Source organism: Cnephaeus nilssonii (assembly GCF_951640355.1).
Source record: "Cnephaeus nilssonii genome assembly, chromosome: 5".
NCBI lineage: Eukaryota > Metazoa > Chordata > Mammalia > Chiroptera > Vespertilionidae > Cnephaeus > Cnephaeus nilssonii.
The window spans coordinates 32,234,315-32,259,166 of NC_137076.1; the positions used below are offsets into that span (position 1 = coordinate 32,234,315).

General features: G+C 55.2%; 2 protein-coding genes across 5 annotated transcripts; one reads left to right on the forward strand and one right to left on the reverse strand.

The window, feature by feature from the left end:
- The first annotated feature begins 4,340 nt into the window (after positions 1-4,340).
- RNF126 (ring finger protein 126) lies at positions 4,341-15,574 on the forward strand. Of its 3 annotated transcripts, none has more exons than XM_079770740.1 (9): positions 4,344-4,526; positions 11,077-11,135; positions 11,500-11,563; positions 12,128-12,339; positions 13,425-13,493; positions 13,567-13,636; positions 14,265-14,358; positions 14,600-14,715; positions 14,803-15,574. In XM_079770740.1, exons 1-9 carry the CDS (start codon positions 4,452-4,454, stop codon positions 14,950-14,952), a joined length of 909 nt encoding a protein of 302 aa, XP_079626866.1. In that variant the 5' UTR covers positions 4,344-4,451; the 3' UTR covers positions 14,953-15,574. The 3 variants fall into 3 exon arrangements, with proteins under 3 accessions (XP_079626867.1, XP_079626866.1, XP_079626865.1); XM_079770739.1 differs by having other exon boundaries at positions 4,345-4,526; positions 12,095-12,339; XM_079770741.1 differs by lacking the exon at positions 14,265-14,358 and having other exon boundaries at positions 4,341-4,526; positions 12,095-12,339.
- A 35-nt stretch (positions 15,575-15,609) lies between these two features.
- Positions 15,610-20,708, reverse strand: FGF22 (fibroblast growth factor 22). 2 transcript variants are annotated; one of them, XM_079770743.1, is made up of 3 exons: positions 20,443-20,708; positions 17,723-17,826; positions 17,318-17,636 (listed from the first exon to the last, which is right to left on the reverse strand). In XM_079770743.1, the coding sequence occupies exons 1-3, from the start codon at positions 20,654-20,656 to the stop codon at positions 17,442-17,444; spliced, it is 513 nt and encodes a 170-aa protein (XP_079626869.1). In that variant the 5' UTR covers positions 20,657-20,708; the 3' UTR covers positions 17,318-17,441. The 2 variants fall into 2 exon arrangements, with proteins under 2 accessions (XP_079626868.1, XP_079626869.1); XM_079770742.1 differs by having other exon boundaries at positions 15,610-17,826.
- Between the last annotated feature and the right edge of the window lie 4,144 nt (positions 20,709-24,852).

Genomic DNA, 24,852 nt, shown 5'->3' on the forward strand with positions numbered 1-24,852 from the left:
GCTGTAGCGAAGGCTAGGGGGCCAAATTGTGATCGTGGTGTGAGTTCGAGGCGTCACCGTGAGTTTGGGGTTCTTCAGCTGAAGGGCTGTGGATGAGCTAACTGGTTACTCATGGGGAGTATGTACCACCTCGTGGATTGCATGTGGTCACTTGTATGGCTCATATGTGATCCTCCCATCCCTATTCGGCCTCATACCCACACTGGGGGACCTCAGCCCCAGACTGGCTGCTCACACCCCCAGGCCACCCACCTAGCTACCTGGCTGCTCTAGCCAGTGGGCACAGCTGGGTGTGAGCAAGTGTTTTGGGGAGGGGAGGAGCTGGGGGCTGCAGGGAGAGACCAGGGACACAAATGGTCGGAACATCACTGACTGCAATAATCACAGCATCAGACTTCCAAAGTGCCTACTGTGTACCTGTTCTTTGCCCCTCACACCCTGGGGGACTGTGCACCCCTCCCAGACCTCTGCAGAAGGTGTGCCAGAACCACACCCACAATAACTTACTGTCTTAGGGGAATTCCCTCCTCTCTGCTCAGGTTCTGTGCCCTGGAATCTTGGGTGTCCTGCAGTTTATGATGGCAACATCAGTGTGGACCTGGGAAGTGAGTCCACAGGGGCCTTGGTGCAGCCAGATACTCTTCCTGTTTTGGAACTGATCCCTTCTATGGTGGGGGCTTCCCAAATTGTTCAGGGCACCCTCAAAGTGCTCATGGGTTCTGTGCAGCTCCTCTGTGTTTGTGCTTCTAAGAAATAATGAATGACCACCTCCTGGTGGCAGGGACTGTTGTAGGGTGCTGGGCCACCAGCGTGACCAAGGCAGACCCAATCTTGCCATCACTGAGCTCATGGTTTGTAGGGGCCATAGCCAATAAAACACACAGACAAATAAATTGATGTATAACTTCAAAGAGTGGCAAATGCTTTCAGGAAAAATTTAAAAATGGAGAACAACTGGATATCTCCCAGGGCCACATCCGCTTCATCACCCGCCCCCACCCCCACCCCCATTCCTGCATCTGCCTGCTCTTCAGGTATGGAAATTGAGGGTCCCTGTGGCCACATAGCACAGCACCTGTTCTGCACGCTCAAGAATTTCTGCCATCAGGTGCCAAGTCCAGACCTCTTCCTCCACCTCAGCTGCCAGCCTGACCCGTAGCCTCTAGCCAGTGGCCAAGGGCTATGTTACTGCCCAGAGGCACCGAGGGAAGATGCCCAGCTGTCTTGACTTGGCCTTGGCCTCTAACAGTCTGAGGAGATTCTCCCTTGGTTGGGGAATGGAGCAGGGATAAAACTCTGTGTTCTCACCAAGGATGTGTGGGGGCTGGACAGTGCGACCTTGGCCGAGACCTGATCTCAGACACCCTGGCTTGGGCTGTGCAAATCAAAAGGTCATTGTCAGCCTGGTGTGGATTCCAAACAGAGGCCAGCTGCCAGTGGCCTCCTGCTCCCTAGCCTGGCGTGTCTCCCCACCCCAGAGGCCATGTGCTGGGTGACCTCAAGCAAGTCACTGGCCCTCTCTGGGGAGCCTCTGCCTTCCCTTTTGAGTTTTTTCCATTTGTACTTTCTTCTCTACCCTGACCCAGCCTCAACCTTACCTGCTACTCCCAGCTCAAACACCCACCATGACTCCCCATAGCCCCTGCTTACCATTCCAGGCTTCTCTCTACCCCGACCCCACAGGTAAATTGGCAGTAACAACTGATTGTGATCAGAGTTGTGATGAACACCCCAAGGCCATACCTGACCCAGCCTGGGAGAGACCAAGAAAGACTTTTCAGAGGAACAGGACATTTAAATTGAGACTTGAGAGTTGGACTGAACCATGGGGAAGAGGGGGGTGGACACAAATGCACAGTACTATAAGTAAGAGAAAGCCCAACTCAACCAGAGACATCTGATCCTAATCCCTGGACCCTGTAACTATGTCACCTTCGATGGCAGAGACACTTTGCATTTTAAGGACCTTCGGATGGGGAGATAATTCTGGATTTCCCAGTGAGCCCAGTGTCATCACAGGATCCTTAAAAGTTGAGACAAAAAAAAAAAAAAGTGAACACCTTTCCCTCTGTGTTCAGAGAGATGCTACATAAGAAGGACATGACCTGCCATTGCTGGCTGTGAAGATGGAGGAAGGGGCCAAGAGCCAAGGAATGTGGGCAAGTTCTAGAAGCTATAAAAGGTTGGAAACAGATTCTTCCCTGGAGCCTATGGGAAGGAATGCAACTCTGCTGATACCTTGATTTTAGCTCTGCAAAAACCATGTTGAATTTCTGACCTCCATAACTGGAAGAGAAAGACTTGTGGTTTTTTTATGCCACCAAGTAAGTGGTGGTGATTTGTTACAGCAGCAATAGGCCAATACAGGTGGACCTTTGGGTTCAGTGTGTTGACACAAGGATACAGTCCCTGCCAGGCTGGAAACAAACAAGGGAGTGAACAAGGTGTGAAGACAGGTGGCAGTATGGAGACCCTGGGAACAGGAAGGTTGTGGGGTCTCTGAAGCGGTGACCCTGAGGCCTGGAGGTGTCTGTAGAAGCCCAGTCCAGACTGTGCCACCTTGGCCAGGCCCACAACCGTTTGGTGTACGGAACAATGCTCCAACCAACTGAGCCACCCGGCCAGGGCCTGAACTCATAGTTTTAGAACATGGAAACAATGTGTTCTTGTTCCCACTGCATGGGTCTGGCACCTAGCAGGTACTCATTAATGTTTAGTTACTCAAGACTGTTGACCATGTACTATATGTTGGGTGTTGGCCTCACATATTGGGAGATACCATTGCTAACTCCTGGATTAGGGGATGGCTGTAGTGGAAGAGATCAGGGTGCTGAGCAGCAGGATGCAATGGGGGATGGGGCTCTCCCATGAAGGGGTGGGGACAATCTCCCGAGAAGCAGAAAAAGAGAAGGGACAGTGGAAAGGGCACTCCCAGCAGAGGGCATGCCCAGGCAAAGGTCCTGAGGTGAGATCCAGCTGGGCCCACCCCGCTGGGGCCAATGAGGCTGAGCTGGAGAGGGGATGGGTGAGGGGCAGATGACCTCAGGGCAGGCAGCAGGGCCCACTGAAGACCAAGGAGGCGCTTTGGCTACCCATGTGTGTCCCAAGTCTCATCTAAGCTTTGGGAGGCAGTTTTTGCCACCTGCCCAGAGAGGTCAAGCAACTTGCCCAGAGTCACACAGCCAGTGTGGTTTGTGAGACTTGAACATGAGCCTACTGGCTCCAAGGCCTCTTGAGTAGTACTTCATACACTTCTGCAGAATTAAAGAATGAATGTCGGCGGTGTGAAGTGAGCCAGTAGCTAGCTGGGCAGGAGAGGTCTTAGGCAAAGGATCTACTCCTCCCTGGATCTGAGAGTTCCTGGATTCCCAGTGATGGGGCCAGTGCGCACTCTGGTGGTCAGAACAGGAATCACCCCGAGCCTTGAGTGAGTCAAGACACTGGCAGACAACTCCCTCTCCTTAGCCTCTTGACATTCAAGACCTTTTACACAGAGGCGGCACTTTTTATTTTCTCAACACCCTGGCTAATGCCCTCTCCCCGAGGAAGCTCTGACTGTCTCCCCAGGAAGAGCCAGGGCCACCTTAGGGTTCCATCCTCTGGCTCAACCTCAAGCAGCTAGAGGTGTCTGAACCTATCTGTGTTTGCTCCAGCCAGAGAGTATTTCAGACCACCCTTTTCACTGTCGTTTCCCATGCTGTGTCCTTGCAGCCAGGTGCTCAATGGATATTTGTTGAGTAGAGAAAGAAATACTAGTAAATGCATGATTGGGCCGGGACCTCCTTTGATCCAGGAATGGGTCTCTTGTCTGTAATTCATTCAACAATCGTTTAGGGAATGCCCGTGTGCCAGGCACTGTTAGGAGTCTAGCCGGAAACAAAATACAAACATCCCATCTGCTGTGGAGTTGACCCAACAGTTTACTAGGTGAAAATAGTGCTAGTGAGGAGGGCATCTCAATAGATTAGACATTTTGAAAGAATTGAAAGACTTGAGGAAGAATGCCCCTCTGTCTAGGAGAACTGTGCACCCAGGAGAAGCACAGCCAGTGCAAAGGCCCGGAGGTGAGAGCGCGCCTGTTGCGTTCCAGGAGCAATAAGGACAGTGAGGGGGGATATTGGGACTTGAGGTCGGAGGAATAAGGAGGGGAAGTGGGGGGCCTTTGCAGGTTAGAAGAAGCTCGACCTCGCCCCATTCAGACCCCGCCTCTCTGTCCGAAGCTCAGCTCCGGAGGCTCCTGCACCTAGTTTGCCCCTCGGCGGCCACCGTCGACCGGGCCACCGCCCGCTGTGCGCGCCGCCAGACCGGCTCCCGCGCTCCCCACTCCGCCCCGTGCGCTGTGCGTGCCGTGCGTGAGCGTGCGCGGGCTCGTCGGCCGGCGAGTGAGCAGCAAACGGCCGGCGGCGAACGCCGCGCGGTGGGCGGGCGGCGCGGAGGAGGCGGCGGCGGCCATGGCTGAGGCGTCGCCGCAGCCCGGACGGTACTTTTGCCACTGCTGCTCGGTCGAGATCGTACCGCGTCTGCCGGTGAGCCCCGAGCCGGGCGTTGGGCGGCGGGCTCTCTCCTGCGTCCTGCGGCGAGCTGGCCCAGACGAGGAAACTGAGCCCCGGCGGCGGCGGCGGCATGGGCCCTGCGGGGGTTTCCGAGGCGGGGCCTGTCTCCGGTGGCGCAGCGGGGCCGGTGATCCCGATCCGCGGCCTCCCGCCCCGTGAGGCCGCTGGGTCCCCGACGGGGAAACGGAGGTTCGTGGAGGCCGCGTGACCTGCTCCGGCGCGCCGCCCAGGAGGAAGCGGGGCCTTGGAGGAAAGGTGACCGGGGGCCGTTCCCGGAGCGCGTCGGCGGCGCCGCGCCTCGCTGTGGGCCGCCCGGTGGAAGGCCCCCCACCTGCGCTCCGTCGTCGGGACGAGGGGCTGTGGCCCTGCGCCGGTCTGACAGCTGACCCGAGCCCGCGTTCTTGCGCTTCCTTGGGGCTTGAGCCCACCCAACATCTTGCTCTTTTAGGCCAGTATTTCCCAAGATGGCCTGATCGCGCCGAAGTGGTACAGGAGGGGGCTTCTTGATAAAGACAGTTCTCCAGGCCCCTCATCCCGGAGATTCTGAGTCAGTAGGTCTGGGGTGGGACCCGTGTTCCCCTGCTCTTGGCTGACCCGGTCCCATTTCACAGGTGGAAAAACAGGCCCTCGGCGGCTCATGCCGGCCACGGACCTGACGTTTGCTGCTGGGCCAGTTCACCGGGAGCAGGTGTGGGATCTGGAAGTGGCCAGGATTTACTGAGCACCTACAGGGTGCGCGCCTTGTACTTGATTTCCTCACAGTCACCTGGCTGGTGGGTGGAGGAGCCTGTTTTGATTTCAGAGCTACACTTAGTCCTTCCTTTCCAGCTCTAGGGTTCCCTGGGAAGAGGGATTGCTGCTGGGGAGGGGGCCAGGAAGAGCCAGGAGAAGGAGTCTGTTCAAATGATCCTAGCCACAGAGAAGACAAGGAACTAGGGCTGGGGTTTGGAGAGGGGTGCCTAGGGACCCGGAGGAGAGAAGGTGTAGGAGTGGTGTGGCTTCCAGAAGCAAGGGACTTCCTCCCCTTCCCAGGGAAAGGGGAAAATAAAATGAAACCGGAACCAGGGGTGGGTGAGCACAGACTTGGGGAGCTGAACTCCAGTCTTGCTTCTGTCTCTTCGGGCTTCCTGAGCCCCAGCTCTTGGTTCTTGCTTTCTCCACTGTGGCAGGAAGGGGCTGGTCGCCTGACAGCCCACCAGCCTGGATTAGTCGGATACAGTCCCTCACAGTTGGTGTGAGCCCCAGGGTAGGCCCTGGGTGGAGGCTGAGGCTGCAGCTGGGCATCTGCACAGTTAGCTGTCCTAGGTTTTCCCATCCTGGGGCCAGCACAGGGCCTGGGGCCTGGCCTGGTGTGGCCACTTCCTGACTATATGGCCTTGGACCAGAAAGACTCTGACCTCTTCTGACTGTCACTGGGCTGATGAGGACCTTCCTAGTGACAGAATACAGTGGTGTCAAGATAGCCATCACCTTTGCCCTCCGGGTTTATAGACTGGTCAGGGAGTGAACCTGGAACACTGATTGTCAAGTATTTAGTCAGGAATGGTGGTAAATATCCTAAGAGCAAGTATGGCAGGGAGGGGGTATCTGCGTGGATGGAAGGGTGCTTGGCGTGGGATTCAATGAGGTTCAGTAGACAGGGTGATGTTTATCATTAAGGGGAACACCTGGTGTTCTTAGGGAGGGAAAGTTGGTTCTTGGTAATAGCAGAAGGTCCCAGCCAGCACTCGCCTTCAGAAATGGGGACTTATGTTTGTGGGAAACTAGCCCCACTGTATCTGCTATAAGATACTTGGACTGGTTTTTATGCAGCTCCTACTGCAGTTGTGACAGGAAATGGCTGTTGTCACAGTAGCTCTTTCTCAGGTACCCTGGACTCATGGGCTCTATCAGCTGGGCTCGAATCTAGGATCCTGCTGAGGCTGCACCCAGCTGCACGTCTTCTCCGCTGTGTGTGGGTGAGGTGTTCAACCTCCCTGGGCCTCAAGTCTCCTCACTGTCAGATGGGTTTGATGAGATAATCCACACTCGCTTGATGAGGTCCACTGGGAGTATCTTTGTACAAAGGAGCCCAGCACCTGACTCCCAGAACGCAAAGGGAAAGGTGGGTCGCTTAGCTGGAGTGTGGCATGTGAGAGCAGGAACCAGACAGGCCAGCTGACTTGGAGGCCTCGAGGCTGATGCACAGGCCCAGACTCGATCCTTACCTGGAAACTGGAATGCTGGGGACGTGGTGGATGTGCATGACTGCAGGGTCCTGGATGTGGACCTGCTGCGCCCGACATCCTTGGGGCTTGTGCAGAGGTCAGTTCTTCAGGGCAGGTTCTTGCACACCAGTTGCGTCCGTGGGAGATGGGAGTCTCAGTCCCTATGATGGTGTTAAAAGCAGCCTGGGAAGATTGAGGAAGGTTGGGTTAGGTAGGTTCCAACCCACTTCCTGCCCCTGAGTTAAACTATCTGCTGAGGTCTGTGTGTGTGTGGCTGGTGTGAAGTGGGCCTTAGATGATGCCAGGTCCTGGCTGGGCTCTGCACTCCGGCATCCAGCAGTGTGTGTAGGGCTCACGGAGACAGATGGGGCATGACTGGGGTGTACGGGACAGGGATGGGATTGGGACAGTGTTCCCAGTGACATCTGAGGAGGTTTACATGGGGTGGAGGGAGCAGCAAGTGCACCCAAAGGGTCTGGGGGCTATAGAGGTCTCATTTTGTCTGTGTTTGGGTCTGAGTCCATGTACCCCTGCTACACCTCTGCACCAGCCCTCTCTGGGGTCTGTGCTGCACCTGGAGCTCTGCTTTTTCCCGAGGGACCCTGAGGGGCCTGGGCCACTGAGGCACTGTCACTGTAGTGGGTGATCATATGGGGCAGGCGTCTCTCCAGCTCCTGCCTCAGTTTTCCCAACTTCACCGTGGGCCCTCTGCCTATCTGTGGTGTGAAGGAGTCTTAGACAGAGGATGGTGCCTGTCCTGAGGGCTGGTCCAGGTGACATGGGCCCCCATGTTAAAGCCCCCATGTCCTTCCCGTCACCAAGGAGGAGCCAAATACCGTAGTACCTTCTAACCATGTCCTAGGGGCCCAGTGTATGGAGTGAGTGCCCGGTGAACTTAGCATCTGTGTGTCATCCTTGGTGCTCTGGCCACTGCTGTTGCTATGGTGATGATGCTGGGGTGGTCCCCTTTCACCCTTCCTCTGAGGGGAGAAGTAATTCCTGACAAGTCATTGGCTAAGGATAGGTGCTCACAAGTTAGGGCCCAGCAAGCGGGCTGTTTCCCCCACCTAGAAGAGGAGCAGTTGCCACCTTGGCCCTGTCACTGGAGATAAGTTCTGCCTTGTGGGAGGGATACATTCCATCTCACAGTCCCCTTGCTGGGATGTGGGTTTCTACCATTGGCCACTCTGATTTAATAAAAATCTCTGGAATATGCTCTCTGAGAAGGAGAGCATGGGAGACTCCTGGTTCTGGCTCCTCCCCACCGCCTGCAAGCAGGCTGGAGCCCTGCCTCAAGTCTGGGGCAGCCTATGGCTCAGAAGGGCCACTCTGGACTCTGCACAGAGCACAGAGGCAGGGCCTGACTACGACCCAATGTCAGACCACAGCCCTTGAGTCCTCAGCAGCTGCTGGATTTCAGAGCCCTGGGGTTGAGGCCATCCTCCGTTTACAGGTGGGGAGACCGAGGATTGCAGCCGGGAGGTGACGTTTGAGCAGAGACCCAGCTTCCGTGAGGGGGCCAGCCAGGTAGATATATGGGGAAGAGTGCTCCTCCAGAGGGGATGGTGTGTAGGCCCTGAGATGGGCAGGACCAGCGTGAGGCTGCCAGGGTGAGAGGGCAAGGGGGAGGGCAGAGGCAGCCTGGACTTGGGTCTGGAGGGGGCGGAGCTGTGGGAGTGGCCTGGCCAGATGGTTCTGGACCTGACCATGTGCTGATTGTGCTTAGTGCTGAGATGGGGCTCCATAGTGACCTGCACAGAGTGGTTGGGTTCAGGCAGGTGTTGGGACCTTGGAGGACAAGGACGATGGGACAGGCTGAGAGAAGTGAGTGCCCAGGAGCTGTAATGAGCCTTAAAAGTGGGAGAATAGGTTGCCCGTTTCCAGCACGTCAAGCTGATGTTCATTCTGAGGCCACATGGCACATCTACAAGTCTGGGGTGAGGGCTCTACTAGGATTTGGACCTTCCTGTGAACCTGGAGCTGAGGGGTTCCCTGGGCTGACTCCTGGTGATGGGCAGGTTTGTCTGACCTTGCCATGTTTATGGGGTGTCTGGTTCCCTGCATCCTAACTGTGGCCCCTGCAGCCACATTTCCCTGTGGGCCTGTTCACAAAGCCTCCTGTAGCTCATGTGAAACCTTGAAGTAAACAACAGGTTGAGGGCTGGCAGGTGGGTGCTAGGAGGAGCACCTGAGTGACACCCCACTAGCTGGGAATCCTGTGTTGGGTTATGATTATGGTGATCACTCACTGTGGTGGAGCTGTCCCTTGCCCTCACACCCCTTCTTAGGAGGGCAGAGGACTGCTATCCTCACCATTTCTAATAACAATTTACTGAGATATGACCCATTTAAAATGTACACTTCAGTGTGGTTAGTATACTTGGAGTCCTGCACCAAAGCCTTCCATCCAATTTCTGAATATTCCATCACCCCAAAAGAAACCTGTCCTCATCAACAGTCACCTCATTTCCCTCCCCTGACAACCACCAACCCACTTCCTGTCCCTGTGGATTTGCCTGTTTTGGAGAGATCGCATAAAAGGAATCATGCACTGTGTGTAGCCTTTTGTACCTTCTCCCACTGAGCTTCATGTGTTCAGGGTCCATCCTTGTTATAGTGAGTGTCAGTGCATCACTCCTTTTCATGGTTGAGTAATGTTCTAATCCGTGAATGACCACATTCAAGCATTGATGGACACTTGGGTTGTGGCTCTTGTGACTCGAGACATGGTCATGGTTGGATAGGATTCTTTGTAGGTATGTTTTTATTTCTCTTGGTGGACACCTAGCAGTGGCATCTCAAGGTCATGTGGTAACTGTGTGACCTTCAGAGGAACTGTTCACTGTGTTATAGAGAGACTGCCCGTTGCACATTCCCACCAGCGTGTTGGAGGTTCTGATTCCTCCATGTCCTCGCCAGCACTTTTCACTGTCGTTGTTTGAGTGTAGTCGTCCCATGGGTGTGCAGTCCGTCTCACTGGTTGTGACCTGCATTTCCCTGTTACCGGTGGTGTCAAGCGTCTTTTTATTTGTGTATCGGAAGAAATGATCCTTTGGTCATTTCTTAACTGGGTTGTTTGTCTTTTTAATGTTGAATTGTAAGGATTCTTTATATATTGGATACAAGGCCCAATGACTTGTGCAGCTCCCACCTGCCCTCCCTACTTGGCTCCGGCAGCTTTGCTTTTGGCAGCCAGGCAGGTGAGAGGGACCAGGGGTGCGCTATGGAGTGCCCACTGTCCAGATGCAGGTGTCCAGCACCCCACCATGGGGCTACTCCTGCAGAAAGCGGTGCCACGTGGGACTGTAAACAGCCCCACCTTCTCTCTCACAGCACATGGGCCGTGCTTCTGAATGTCACCTTGGGCAGAAGCAGGTCTTGCACACGTCTTGTGTCCTTTTTATGGCTTTAGGGACACCTGTGATAACCCTGAAATCTGCACACACCCAACAACACGATGTAGGCTGGGCTTGTTTGAGGGACATCAGGATGGTTTCAGGGCTCATGTACATTGTGCCTGAGGCTGGTCCTCTGCTCTCCCCTCACGACATCACAGCCTCTGCCACCTGGCTGTGGGAGGGAGGGATGCAGGGGGCGTGGCCAGTGTGGATGGGGTCACACTCCAGCTTAGGGTCACAGATCCTCTGCCAGGGCTGCCAGTATGTTCCAGAAATTCCATTGTGGGGCATCTACAGGCCGGTCCCTCTGCCCTCAGTGGCCATCTTCCTGGGAGCTGAACCTCCTCTGAGGCCCAGATAGCCCTGGAGTCCCATACACAGTCTCTTGGGCAGCCATCTAGGAGTATAGGGTCGGGGGCCTGCTCAGGACCACATCTCCTTCATGTGTGTGTAGGGGGGTCACTTGAACATTCTCTCAAACAGCTTTACTGGACCCTCATTAGCTGGCCTGTGGTTGCTACAGGCCTTGTCAGAGCCTTCATCAGCTAATATGCTGAGTGGACACACTGAAACTCTGTAACTGGGATGTGGGTGGGTGGGGAGATCCCCTGCAGAGGAGCAGGTCAAGATACAGAGGTTGTAGCTCTGGTTGATGTGTGCCCGTGCCCAAGCCCTGTCCATACCCACCAGCTGGACCTCTGCTGGGTCTGACCCTGGAATGCAGCAGTTTCACAGATGGGTTTCTTGAGGTGACACCCATCCTGGGCCTCACTCCTATCCTCTGATGCTTGCTGGGGCCTGAGACCAGGGCCCAAGATGTGTCCTGCTCCAGGCAGGGATGTCCAGTGAGCCCACAGAGGCAGATGCCATGGGGGCCAGGATCCTGAGATCACACTCACCTGCTCTCTCCTCCCACAGGATTACATCTGCCCACGATGTGAGTCTGGTTTCATCGAGGAGCTGCCAGAAGAGACCAGGTAATGCAGCCCCTTGGTCACAGAGGTCTCGGGCCCAGGTGCATGCTGGTAGGATCCAGGCTTCTGGGGTGAGAGAGCAGAGTTGTGCCGAGGGGATATGTGCGTGCTGCACCCAGTGCTGGTTCAGAGCCGTTTCGGTGGACAGAGCCTGGGAGGGTGATGGTGGGCAGGGGGTGGGCTTGGGGCAGTGCCCTGAAGTCCCTGGGCAGCCAGAGATTAAGATGGTCTTCACTCTCCTGACTTGGGATGAGGGCAGGGGCTGCTAAGGGTGGAGAGTGACCCTGAGGCCCGTGGGGGTCAGGCGGGGGTCCTGCCTCTTCTCCAGCGGGTCGCCCCACTGCTGACTTGCACCGTGTCCACCCAGGAGTACAGAGAACGGTTCCGCTCCCTCCACAGCCCCCACAGACCAAAGCAGGCAGCCATTTGAGGTGAGTTGACTGGCCTCCCCTGACAATGGATGATGCCCTGCATGGCTGAGGAAACAGACTCAGCCCCTCGTCCTGCAGGTGGTTGCTCACCCCGCTCCCCAACAGGCAGGGTTGTCCTTCTCCCCGACTACTGGGGCCTTTTTTTTTTTTTTTAACTTAAAAAATTTTTTTAATTGATTTGAAAGAGGGAGGAGGGGGGCGGATAGAAAGAGAAGCAGCAACTTGTTTTTCCTCTTAGTTATGTATTCATTGGTTGATTGTTATACGTGCTGTGGCCACGGATGGAACTTGAAACCTTGGTGTATTGGGATGATACTCTAACCAACTGAGCTATCTGGCCAGAGCCCTGGGATCTCTTGAACTTCCCATCCTTGGTCCCTCCTCCGAGAGCCTCCTGCATCCTGCATGTGCACCAAGATTTCTCTGGTGTCTTCCTGTCCCCTGAAGCCCTGAGCCTAGAACAGTGGCCACAGTGGGGAGGAGCTGTGGTGCCCATGCAAGGGGCCCACGGTCACGGCCTTCCTCCCGCAGAACGTGGACCAACACCTCTTCACGCTGCCGCAGGGCTACGGGCAGTTTGCTTTCGGCATCTTTGATGACAGCTTTGAGATCCCCACGTTCCCCCCAGGGGCGCTGGCCGACAATGGCAGAGACCCCGAGAGCCGGCGGGAGAGGGAGCAGCAGTCCCGGCACCGGTATGGCGCCCGGCAGCCCCGAGCCCGCCTCACTGCGAGGAGGGCCACCGGCCGGCATGAAGGCGTCCCCACGTTAGAAGGGTGAGGGGGCTGTGGGGGGCAGGTGGGTGGGTTGCTCTTTGGGGCTTCTAGCCTGCCCACCCCACTCGGAGACCATCTGCCCATCCAGAAGATGGTGTGGATGTTACCTCTGGGCAGGGCAGTTCTCCCATGAGTTCTGGCAGAGCCACCCAAGCCCACCATGCAAAATGGGGTGGTGCAGATAGGGGTTGGGGCCCTCGCTGGGGGACTGGGGAGGCTGAAGTGTGGCTCAAGGACCTGGACAGGGCTGGGAGAGCCTCATGTCCACTGAGTGTCCCCATTGTCCTGAGCAGGGCTTCATTGGATGTGGCTGATTCACCTTCAGGTCTTTGTCCCAGAGCAGCAGCGAGCTGGTAGTTCCTGGTATCCCTGCCCTGTAACGGGGCCCTTTGCCCCCTCCTGTGTGCAGGTACCCAAACGGCTTTTTAGTGTGATGACTGCACAGGAAGGGGAAAGGTGCTCAGAAGGACGGAGAATAAAAGCATTGTTCCTTGCAGGCCCCATCTCTCCAGAGGAGGCGAGGCTAGGCTTCTCACACATCTCTGAGATAGACTTGACTGTATATGAAGCACTTGTGTCACTTAAAATGGGCTTAAATCTACATACAGCCCATCCATTTCCCTCACTGAGCTGGAGGCATTTCTAGCTCGGCCCAGCCAGTTCCTGATGCCCCTGCTGTCTCATGTCTGAGCAGCACCCACACCCTACAGACCTTGGGCTCTGGGTACAGCAGGATCTGGACTGGATGTTTTGGGCCTGCTGCAAACAGCAGGGTTGACCCCATGGCTCTCATGAACTCCAGGATGTTCCCCCAGGTTGTATAATGGGGGTTGGATGTGGTGTCACAGCCATAGGTGCCATCCGGGCCTTGGGGAAACCTGGCCTGGAACTCCGCGAGGGAGATGCTTCTCTGGGTCCCTCTCATGTTTCATTCTTCTTCCTCATCACAGATCTTACTGGTCGAAAGCACAACCTTTAAATGTTGTGGATTTAGAAGCGGGGCTCCAGTTTTCTGTGTGTCCTCCCTAAGGGGGCCCTGACCCTGGGAAGGCACTGACCCCAGGCCTGGCCTTGCTCTGTTCCAGGATCATCCAGCAGCTGGTCAATGGCATCATCACTCCAGCCACCATCCCCAACCTGGGCCTGGGCCCCTGGTGAGTAGGTGGGCGGGTCCCCTAAGTGCCCCCCAGCCCCTCTGCTACTTGAACCCCACACGTCTCTGCCCAGGGGTGTCCTGCACTCAAACCCGATGGACTACGCCTGGGGGGCCAACGGGCTGGATGCGATCATCACGCAGGTACAGGGTGGGCCTCCCCAGGTGACACTAGGGTCATCACCATCGTTTCAACAGGCCATTCCTCCCCGCCAGCCCCCCAGCATTGAGAGGATGAGAGGATTGTAGGAATGTTCTGGTGGATTACATCCCTGGCGTGGACGCTCAGTTTCCTAGTGCCCCAGAACTTCCATCCTGAGGCTGGGGCACACCAGCCAAAATGCTTCCTCCTGGCATGGCACCACTGTAGAGCAGGAAACCGCGTGCCAAGGATGGGTGTTCACCATAACCTCTGTGGCACTTGTGAGGCAGGAACATTGCCACTTTCAGGGCTGCTCGCCAGTGACCCCTTTTGAATATTTTGTCTCTGACGGGATCTGGCCCTCTGGTTCTAGCTGATGCCTCACAGGACACAAGACCGCATGAGCCCAGGGCCCTGTCTTCCTGCTCTGGCTGTGAGGTGACACTAACTAGATGAGCAGAAGAGTGGGCAGGAGCCGGTGGCTGGGCCTCATGGGGTGACTGACCTCTAATCCCTAAATGGAGGATCTGGGGGACCAGGACAGAAGCGGCCTCAGTGCTTTTGCAGGTAACCTAGCCTTGCATTTCAGAGTCGGGCAGGGCTCCTGCACTCTGGCCTCTTGTCTTTCAGCTCCTCAATCAGTTTGAAAACACAGGCCCCCCACCCGCAGACAAAGAGAAAATCCAGGCCCTCCCCACCGTCACTGTCACCGAGGAACACGTAGGTACGTGGCCCTCAGTCACCCAGCTTCTTTTATTTTCAAGGTATTTTCCCTAGGACTTTTATGTTAGACCAAAGGTCGGCTTGAAGGGGAGGCTTTATCAGTGTCTCCTCTGTTCCCCTGGGACACAAAACTCAGGACATAGCCTCTTTCCCTCCCCTGGGTCCAAGGTGGCTCTGGATGGGCAGTCTCCCCAATGGGACACCTTTGATTGGATGTGTCACGGGATCCCCACTCCCCGCAGGCTCTGGGCTGGAGTGCCCTGTATGCAAAGACGACTACGAACTGGGTGAGCGTGTGCGGCAGCTGCCCTGCAACCACCTCTTCCATGACGGCTGCATTGTGCCCTGGCTGGAGCAGGTGAGCAGGTGGGTGGCCATGGCCACGGGCCCTCTCCACCCCTGCCCCCTGCCAGCCTCTGAATTGCTTCCCTCTCTCCCCACAAAGCACGACAGCTGCCCTGTCTGCCGAAAAAGCCTCACAGGACAGAACACGGCCACCAACCCCCCAGGCCTGACCTCGGTGAGCTTCTCCTCCTCATCATCGTCCTCCTCCTCCAGCTCACCCAGCAATGAGAACCCATCAAGCAACTCCTGAGTCCCCCCACCAGTCCCCAGAGTAAGCACAGGACCCCAGCCAGCACCAGGCCCTGTGGGCAGGGGGGACATGGACATCCCAGAGGCCAGGAGGTGCCCCCCACCTGCCTCAGCTCTCACACCACCATGGCTCCCATGGACTCCGGTGCCAGCTGTGCCCCCAGCTGTGGGCAGAGGCTCGGAGGACCCACTGCCTCCAGGCTGTGGAGGAAGCCCGGCCCTCCCCCAGGGATGTCCCTTGAGGGGCTGGGCACAGAGGGGCGCAGGGCATATGTCGCCCTTAGGCGTCCCCAACATCCCCTGTCCCATTTGTCTCTAACCTCACCCTCTACATGTTCAACAGTGGAAAGGTTTTTATAATTTTAAATTATTACTGCTTTGAAATAAATGGACGTTAGCTCACATGCGGCCCTGCATGATCTGTGGAAAGATGGGGTAGAGCCACTCAGCTGGGGTCTTGGCCCCACCAGACAGGCCAACAGTCCCCCGCCTTGAGTGCAGGGGGCTCGGGACCACAAGAATGACCAGCAAAACAGAACTACACTGCTCTGACAGATGTTTTTTAAAGGAAAAAATATATGTATCTTGGAAGTTATTGAAAAATACACCTACTTAGAGAAGCAGGTGGTTGGCGTTTTCCTTCTGCGCCGGACCCTGGGTTGTGGCTCTTGGGCACCAGCCAACACCGCTGTCCCAAACCAGAACCCTGGAAGTGGACTGGTGACGTTCGACCAGAAGGTGCAGAGGGTCACTGCGTTGGAAACATGAAACAGGAAACCCCAATGTGCTGAGCTGTCAGGTGGGGCCTCCCCAGCCCGTGCTTACTGCAGCTGATGGTGTTCATGTACGAAGGCTATTCTGGAGTGCAGGGTCACCAGGGTGGAACCATTGGCCCTGACCACAGTGAGTGTCCACTCTGTACTACCACCCCCCCTCCACCCCCCACTCCCCACCCCCCCGTAAGTGACCCCTGGCTTTGTGTTCTGTATTTTAAGTGGCAGGAGGCTGGGATGGGTGGAAGCCCTCACCTCACTCCCCAGGGATTACCTGCCCCAAGCAGAATGTCCCACCTTAGTTTAGGAGGAGCTCCCACGTTAGCCCCCCTACCCCCACCCCCATAAAACCCCATGGGGTAAATGGCATCATCATTCTCACTTTATTTTTTTAAAATATATTTTTATTAATTTCAGAGAGGAAGGAAGAGGGAGAGAGATAGAAACATCAATAATGAGAATCCTCAATCGGTTGCCTCCTGCACGCCCCCTACTGGGGATCGAGCCTGCAACTCTGGCATGTGCCCTGACCAGGAATCAAACTGTGACTTCCTGGTTCATAAGTGGACGTTCAACCACTGAGCAACACCAGCTGGGCGATCATTATTCTCACTTTATAGGAGGAGAAACTGAGGCCCAGAATGGAATTGTCTGACCCAAGGCTCCAGAACTCAGCCCTGTGGTGGGGGTTTCTGGGGTTCTGGGAGAGTGGTGGGCACTCCCCCAGGCACAGCACTTCCCATGTACTCCCCTCCATCCCCAGCCTATGGAGGACACTGACATGAAGCCCCTCGGTCTGCACATGGCACCCCTCCCCCTGAAGAACTGAGAAGCTTTGAAGACATTACTCAATTTCAGACCCTGTATGTGTGTTTCTATATCTGCGGTGACCACACACATTTATTCTTGAACACTTCTGGGATCAGGAGTCTTGCATAAGTCTCAGGGGCTAACTAACCCCAGGTGTGGGCAAGACTGGTCCTTCCTTAGGCTCCAGGAAGAACCATTTCTGGCCTTTTCCAGCTTCTAGAGGCGCCACATCCCTGGCTCGTGGCCCCTTCCTCCATCTTCACAACCAGCAGCAGCCTCTTCCATCTCTGACTCAGATGCTCAGACCTCCCTCTTAGGAGGACCCTTGTAATGATAATGCTCCCCCGCCCCCCGCCCCCCATAATCCAGGATCATCCCCATCTCAGCGCCTTGACTTAATCCTACCTGCAAAGTCCCTTTACAGTGTGAGGCAATATGTCCACAGGTCAGGACATGTCCATGTTGTCCTCTCCCTCCTGGTCCCCAGACTCCCTGGTCCCTAGCTTCCCCTCTCCTCTCTACCTCAACACTCCAATGGGTTCCCACTGCTGAGTCTTTGATAGGTTGTATCCCGGCTCAGAGTACTCTTCCAAGACCTGGTGACCTTCAGTCTCTAGTCCAGGAGGTGCCTTGTTGGGGACTCCTCGCTCTCCAGCTCATGACTCAACACCTACAGCCCCTACTCAGCTCAGTGTTCACCCGCCTCAGATTCAGACAAGGGTGGGTGTGGGGTTCCTGCAGGGTCCCCAGAGCCCTGCAGACAGCAGGCATTCAATGCTTGTGAAAGGAATGAGTGACCAGACATGGTATGGCCACAGCCTGGGCCTCCTCCAGCCTCTGGTCCCTGGCCACCTGCCCAGATGTCTTTTGGATCTTGTCTAGCTGTTCCTCATGGCCCCTCAGGGCCTCAGGAGACCATGACGGGCAGGAAATGAGTGGAAAGGTGGTGCCGCCGTGTCCGGCCACCGCGTCGAGGGACCCCCCGCCTGTCCAGCGCCAGGAACATGGGCCGGCCTCGGTGACGCCAGCGAAGTGAGGCATAGGTGTTGTAGCCGTTCTCCTCAATGCGCTCCTGGAACCTACAGTGAGCAGTGTAGATCCGCTGCGGGGGGTCAGGAACATGAGGCCACTGGACCCTGTTTCCTGCCAGTGCCTGCCCACCACCGGCCACCCCCACCATGCACTCACCGACCCATAGAGGTGGCCCCGGCGGCTCATGGCCACGAAGAAGCCGGTGTGCACAGCCTTGAGGGCCACGACGCCCACGCGGATGGAGCGGATCTCAATGATGCCTGCTGGGAAGGGCTCGGTCAGGGCCCTCAGCCCCATCTGCTCTCTCATTCATTCATTCAAGTAACATTCACCAAGCACCACCTGTGTGCCTGGCCCTGAGCTGGGTATGGGAATACACTGGGGCCCACACAGGTGGGCCCACCTGTGTGGGCCTGTCTAGAGGATGTGCCCCTGACACATTGGAGGATGTAAGTGGGGAATAGTCGGGCTTTCTCCAAAGGGTACTGGGGAACCAGAGCAAGCTGTGGAGTAGAGGAGAGTCCTGGTTAGGTCAGGGATGAGAAAACCAAGCGAGAGGAGTTAGGTGCTTGCCTGAGAGCTGTTGATTTCAGTAAGAACAAGGACTGAGTGTAACTGTAACCATGGGCCGTGCAGCTTCCCCCATAGTTCTCATTGCCTTGGCCATGTCTGGCCCTGACAACTGCAGCCACTCAGTTACAGGGAGATGAAGCTCCAGAAGGGAGGCACTGCCCAGGCAAAGGCCTGAGGGTGGGACATGGGTGTTTATAGCACAGTGCATTCAACTTGATAGCTGTTAACACGGAGTGCCAACTCTATGCCAAGCACTGTACCCCACTAAGCCCACACAGTTCTGGGGTTGGGCGTCTTACATAATCTTAGGGGGCTAACCTAAGGAAGGACCAGTCCTGGGCAGGCAAGACTGGTCCTTCCTTAGGCTCCAGGAAGAACCATTTCTGGCTTTTTCCAGCTTCTAGAGGCGCCACATCCCTGGCTCATGGCCCCTTCCTCCGTCTTCACAGCCAGCAGCGCAGCCTCTTCCATCTCTGATCTGACCCTCCTGCCTTCCTCTTCTGAGGGCCTTTGTGATGATACTGGGTGCTGACTGTGCACACTTCCCCAGGGGGAAACCGGCCTGGGAAGGAGCAGAGGCAGCTTCAGGCCCCATCTGTCGGTGGGTGACCTTGGGTGAGCTCTGCCTGGCTCTGAGCCAATGTTTCCTGTCCAGTGAAGCAGGACTTCGGGATGAGCCACACACCCCCTCAGCCATGCACTGGGGTCTAATCTGGGTACCTCTTATATGCTGTGCTGGGCATGAGGGACAGAGTGGTGACCAGAGACAGCTCACCTTCATGGGGTCAAATCTGTGCACGGAGGTCTAATCTGGAGTCAAGGTTTTGCCCTCTGGTCTTCAGTTTGTACTTGGATACCTGAGATAACAAGGAGCTCACCCCATGCCCTATGGGGACTTGTACCTGCTGTTCCCTCAGCCAGGCCCCTGGCTCCTCTTGTGCATGGTCAGCTCCTTTTCTTGATATGAGGCTCAACTCAAGCCCACCTCCTTGGAGAGGCCCCCAAGACCTCCCAGATAAAGCAGTCCCCGAGTCACCTCTTGTACATTGCCCTGTTTTCATTTTCTTTGCACCACACGTGGTCCCCTCTGAAATTACATGTTTAACCGCTTTACCTCTGTTCTGGCACCGCATGAAGGTGAGCTGTCCTGGTCACCCCTATGTCCCTCGTGCCCAGTACAGCATACAAGAGTTGCCCAGTAACCACTGAATTAATGAAGGACATAAGACCTCCAAGTCCAACCCACACAGAGCCATCAACCAACCATCTATCACTCCATCACTGCCCAGATGGGGAAACTGAGGCTGGGATAGAAGAAGCAACTGTCTCAGGTCACCCAGCAGAGCCAGGCCTCAACCCCAGCCTGAGGCCACCCTGCCTGGCTGTGTCCACCACCAGTCAACCGGCCCAGCCAGTCCCCTGTCATTGCCCTGGTCTAGTGAATCTAATGAGGGCCTTGGGAGCCCCAGATGAAAGCATCTGGGAAGGGCAGGGGTGATTATCTGCCCTAATGGTGGTGATTCAGGCAGTGGCCAGCGATTAGCTTCATTCCCCCAGCCCCCCACCCACCCCCACCCAGGGCTCAGAGTTGTGGGGAGACTGAGGCAGGCCCATGGCGTCACCAACCGCCCTGGCTTCCCAACTGTCCCCAACCCCCTTCTCTTTGCCCCTGCATCTCCTCTTGCTTCATACATTCCACAGATACTTATTGAGAGCCTATTGTTTACTGGGTGGGGCAACTGAGACAGTGACTCCATCTCGATGAGGTCCTGGAGCAGCAAGGAACCCCAGCAACACAACCCCCCAGCAGTGTGACCCTGGGCAGGTCATTGCCCCTCTCTGTCTCAGATTCCTAGAAATAGAGGGGTGCCTAACCCAGGCAGATCCTGAGTTTTGTTTTGCATTGTGGGAGTCAAGTTCAGAGCCCAGCTCTGCCCCACTGCATATGTAACTTTCTAGAGTCTCCGTTTCCCCTCTACAAATGGGCCCAGTGACCCCAAACACAACTATCTGTAAACACCCTTTCTCTGCTAGTGAGCCAGGCCTGGAGCTGGGAGCTTCCTCTGTGACCATTTAGGTTTGGCCGATTTTACTGTGGAGGAAAATGAAGCCAAAAGGGTAAATGACTTGGCCAATGCCATACCACCACAGGAGCCCCCAGGACCATCCGTCGCGTGAGGGAGGGCCCAGCTCATCGTTAAGATTACTGCTGCAGTTGTTATTGCCCGCCTATTTGTCCAGAACCTTCTCCCCCACACACACACCCCTCCACCCCCGTCACCCGGCAGCCCCACGCGACTCACTGTCAGGGCTGTGGCACCAGCGGGTGCCTTGCACGAGGCCGCTGGGGTCGACGCGCAGAAAGAAATGGGTGGAGGAGAAAAGGCGCCGCCAGCGCACGTCGCCCTCTAGGTGTGGGTAGCTGCGTGGTCTCCGGGGACCGCTCGAGGTCCTCGCAGCGCCGGGAGCCCGCGCCAGCAGCAGCCAGGCCAGGCCCAGCCACAGGCGGCAGCGCATGGCCTTGCCGCCCGCTCTCTGCCGGCTTTTGCCTCCCGGAGCAAGTCCGCGGCTCTGCCATTGCTGACTCAGGGGCGGAGAGTCCGAAGGGGCCGCCCCGTTTGGGCCAATGGGGAGCCTTCGGGCTGGGGACAAGGCGGGGCACCTGGAGTGGCGCCAGGACGCAGTGGGCGAGGGGCAGGGGCGGGGGCGGCCCATTTGGGAAAACCTGCTGGGGCCTCGGCGTGTGTTTGTCTTGCGCTGTGGGGAGGGCGGTGCGTGTCTGTGAATCACCGGGTTGGCCTGCAAGTGCTGCGGGGTGTAAGTGTGAGGCAGGCAGGGCACAGAGACAGAGAGATAGAGATAGAGACAGAGATAGACAAAGAAACAGACATAAACGCAGAGTCAGAGATAGAGACTGAGCGACAGAGAGACTGAGCGACAGAGACAGGGACTTGAGACAGAGACAGTGAGGATGAGGCAGAGAAAGACCTGAGAGACATGGAAAGAGCGAGATACGAAGACTGAGAGGCAAAGAGACTAAGAGACAGAGCTACAAAGGGAAACAGACTAAGCTGGAGAGATGAGTATGAGACACGGGAAGATGGTTAAAAAAGACATAGAGAGACAGATATGGGAGAGACAGAAGTGGAGTTGATTAGGGGTCAGAGATTGGGTGGGAAGTTCTGGCCTGAGTGTTTGTTGTCTGTGTTAGCCAGGCCCCTGGACTGAGCATGTCCAGATGGAACTTGTCTGCCCTCCAAACTGGAGCTTCCTGAGAGCCAGGCCTCTGGGCAGGAGGCTTTGCTGAGGGGTAGGCATGGGGGTGGGGGAGCATGTGGGTACAAGAGCAAATGATCGCTTGGGAGACAGTGCACACAGGCATTTGATCAGGTGGGTGAATGGGGTGTTGTGGGTGGGGGGGATGGGAACTTACGGACATGTCTGTAGCCAGTGGATGGTGACCGAGGCCAGCACCCCATCCCCAGCGTCTGGAGCTGCATGTCCTAAGCATTAGGAGTGGGGTGGCCCCATTTATACCCACATCTGCTCATCATTTACAGAGATGTCCAAGCCTCACCGGGAACCATTCTGTGCCCTTGGTCCTGCATGGTGAGTACCATGAACCTCACAGACTCAAAGCCAAGAGGCACCATTGATAGGTGGGGAAACTGAGGCCTGGGAGGGGCAGCAACTTCCCCACAGCCCCTCAGAGGACACATCCCAGGGTTCCAATCCCTGACCCTCTGCTCCCATCAGCCCAGTCCTATAGCCAGAGCCCCAGGTGGCACCTTTAAATAGCACCAGGGTGAAGAAAAGGTGACAAGCCCACCCTCCTGGAACACTGGAGGGGTAACTGATCCAGCTGGAAGCTGAGTCGTCTTCCTGGAGGCTCTGGGGGATTCCACGATCCCTCGTCCTGACCCCAGGAGGGCCCCACAGGGGCTGCCCAAGCCCCAGGACTCCCGATGCGGGAGGATGTTCCTATGGCCTGGTCCAGTTCAGCCTCTCTCGCCACACTGGAGGCCCTGAGGCCAGCACCTGAGGCTCCTGCATGCGTTCATCACTTCCCCAAGCCTCAGTTCCTTCTCTGTGAAATGTGCCAGACAAGGAAAGGCTAGAAGGATGGAATGAGATACTCTACACCTTGCTGGGCAGAGGTACAGCCCACAGGCTCGAAATAACATTCCCCACTTGCCAGCCAGCCAGAAACGTGGTCTTCACTTCCTAGAGTGTTTCCCACCCCCTCCCCAGGAGGATAATTTGGGGGGCCTTGTGTGACAGGTGGGACCCACGCCTGGGAAGCTGGCCCTGCCCCGAGTGTTGTTGGAGTTCAATGACAGTTTCATTAAAATATAATTCACATACCGCACAGTGTTTGCAGTACATGCAGAGTTTCCAACCACCTCTATCTAGTTCCAGAACATTCTGTCACCCCAAAATGAAACTCCTTCCCCTTTCGCACCTACTCCCTACCACTTTCCCCAACCCCCGGCGCCCATTAACCCACTTTCTGCCTATGGATGTGCCTATTCTGGATACTTCACATCAATGGAATCACACTGCATGGCCTTTTGTGTCTGGCTTCTCCCACTGAGGCTTGCGTTTCTAAGGTCCATCCGCATTATCGCATGTGTCAGTGCTTCACTCCCGTTCACCGCTGAGTAGTAATATTTCAGTGTGTGGATGGGCCACACTGTGTTTATCTGTTTCCCCACTGACGGGCACTTGCTTGTGTCTACCTTTTGGCTGCTATATATCATTGCTGCTGTGGACATGTGTGTACAGGCATTGGTGTGAACATACGTGTTTATATCTCTCATGTATATACCTCGGAGTAGAATTCCTGGGCCATATAGTTATTCTAGGATTAGCCTTTTGAAGAACTTCCAGCCTGTTTTCCACGGCACCCGCACCATTTTACATGCCCGTCCACAGTGCGTGAGGGTTTCAGTTACTCCATATTCTTACCAGCACTTGTGATGGTCTGTCATTTTGAGTATAGCCATCTTAGTGGGTAAAGCACAAGGCATGCTCTGTTCCTGGAGTCCCCAGTTATATATATATACTTTTTTGCTCTCCATCAGCAGTAGAATGGGTTAATGCACTGTAGCAAATGCACACAGAGAGTACAATGCCACCTTGAAAAGGAATAACCTCCTGAAACACAACATGGATGAACCTCAGACACCATATTAAGTAGAAGAAGCCGGGCACAGAAGAGGTCCATTTCTGTGACTTTCTAAAACAGGAAAATCAATATATGGTGTGAGGCATAAGGATAGGGGTGTGTCACCCGCAGGGGCAGTGACAGGGTGGGGCATGAGGGGATTTGGGCAGCTGGATGTTCTTTGGAACCCTTATGTATTCCATTTGTGGAAGTTAACTGAACTGTATTCTTGATGTATGCACTGCTTACATTACACCTCAAAAAATGCACACATGTAGGCCTAACCGGTTTGGCTCATTGGATAGAGTGTCAGCCTGTGGACTGAAAGGTCCCAGGTTTGATTCCGGTCAAAGGCATGTACCTTGGTTGTGGGCACATCCCTAGTAGGAGGTGTGCAGGAGGCAGCTGATTGATGTTTCTCTCTCATCGATGTTTCTAACTCTCTATCCCTCTCCCTTCCTCTCTGAAAAAAATCAATTAAAAATATATTTAAAAATGCACAAATGTAATGTTTTACATACGTGGATAATTGACAGTGAGCCCCAGGAATGGTGCCACTTCCCTTGTAAGCACATTAGATGTGTCTCCTAAAGGCTCAGTCCTTTGTCATAACCAGGCTGCAATCTAATTCACCACCCATGCGCAAATGCCCCCTAGTGTTCCCATAGTGTCCTTGAATAGCTTTTTTTCTGTTCCCAAACCATCAAGTACATTCATTTCTCTAGTCTCTGGGATTGGCTGAATAACAGCTCCCAAAGATATATTCACATTATTCTTCTTTTTAAATTTTTTAAAAACATTTTTTAATTGATTTCAAAGAGGAAGGGAGACAGACAGAAACATCAATGATGAGAGAGAATCATTGATCGACTACCTCCTGCACACCAAACACTGGGGATCCAACCCGGAAACCAGGGCACGTGCCCTCGACCAGAATTGAACCTGGGACCCTTCAGTCCACAGGCCGACACTCTATCTACTGAGCCAAACCAGCTAGGGCTGTACTACAGCTTTTTTATCCACTCATCTACTGATGGGCACTTGGGCTGTTTCTAGATCTTAGCTACTGTAATTGTGCTGCTATGAACATAGGGGAGCATACATTCTTTCTGATTGGTTTCTTAGGATATATTCCTAGAAGTGGGGTCACTGGGTCAAATGGCAGATCCATATTTAATTTTTTGAGGAAACTCCGTACTGTTTTCCATAATGGTTGCACCAGTCTGCATTCCCACCAGCAGTGTACTAGAGTTCCCTTTTCTCCACATCCTCTCCAGCACTTGTCATTTGTTGATTTGTTGATGCCATTCTGACAGGTGTGAGGTGATACCTCATTGTCATTTTATTTATTTATTTTTAAATATATTTTATTGATTTTTTTTACAGAGAGGAAGGGAGAGGGATAGAGAGTTAGAAATATTGATGAGAGAGAAACATCGATCAGCTGCCCCCTACTGGGGATGTGCCCACAACCAAGGTACCTGCCCTTGACCCCAATCGAACCTGGGACCCTTCAGTCCGCAGGCCACCACTCTATCCACTGAGC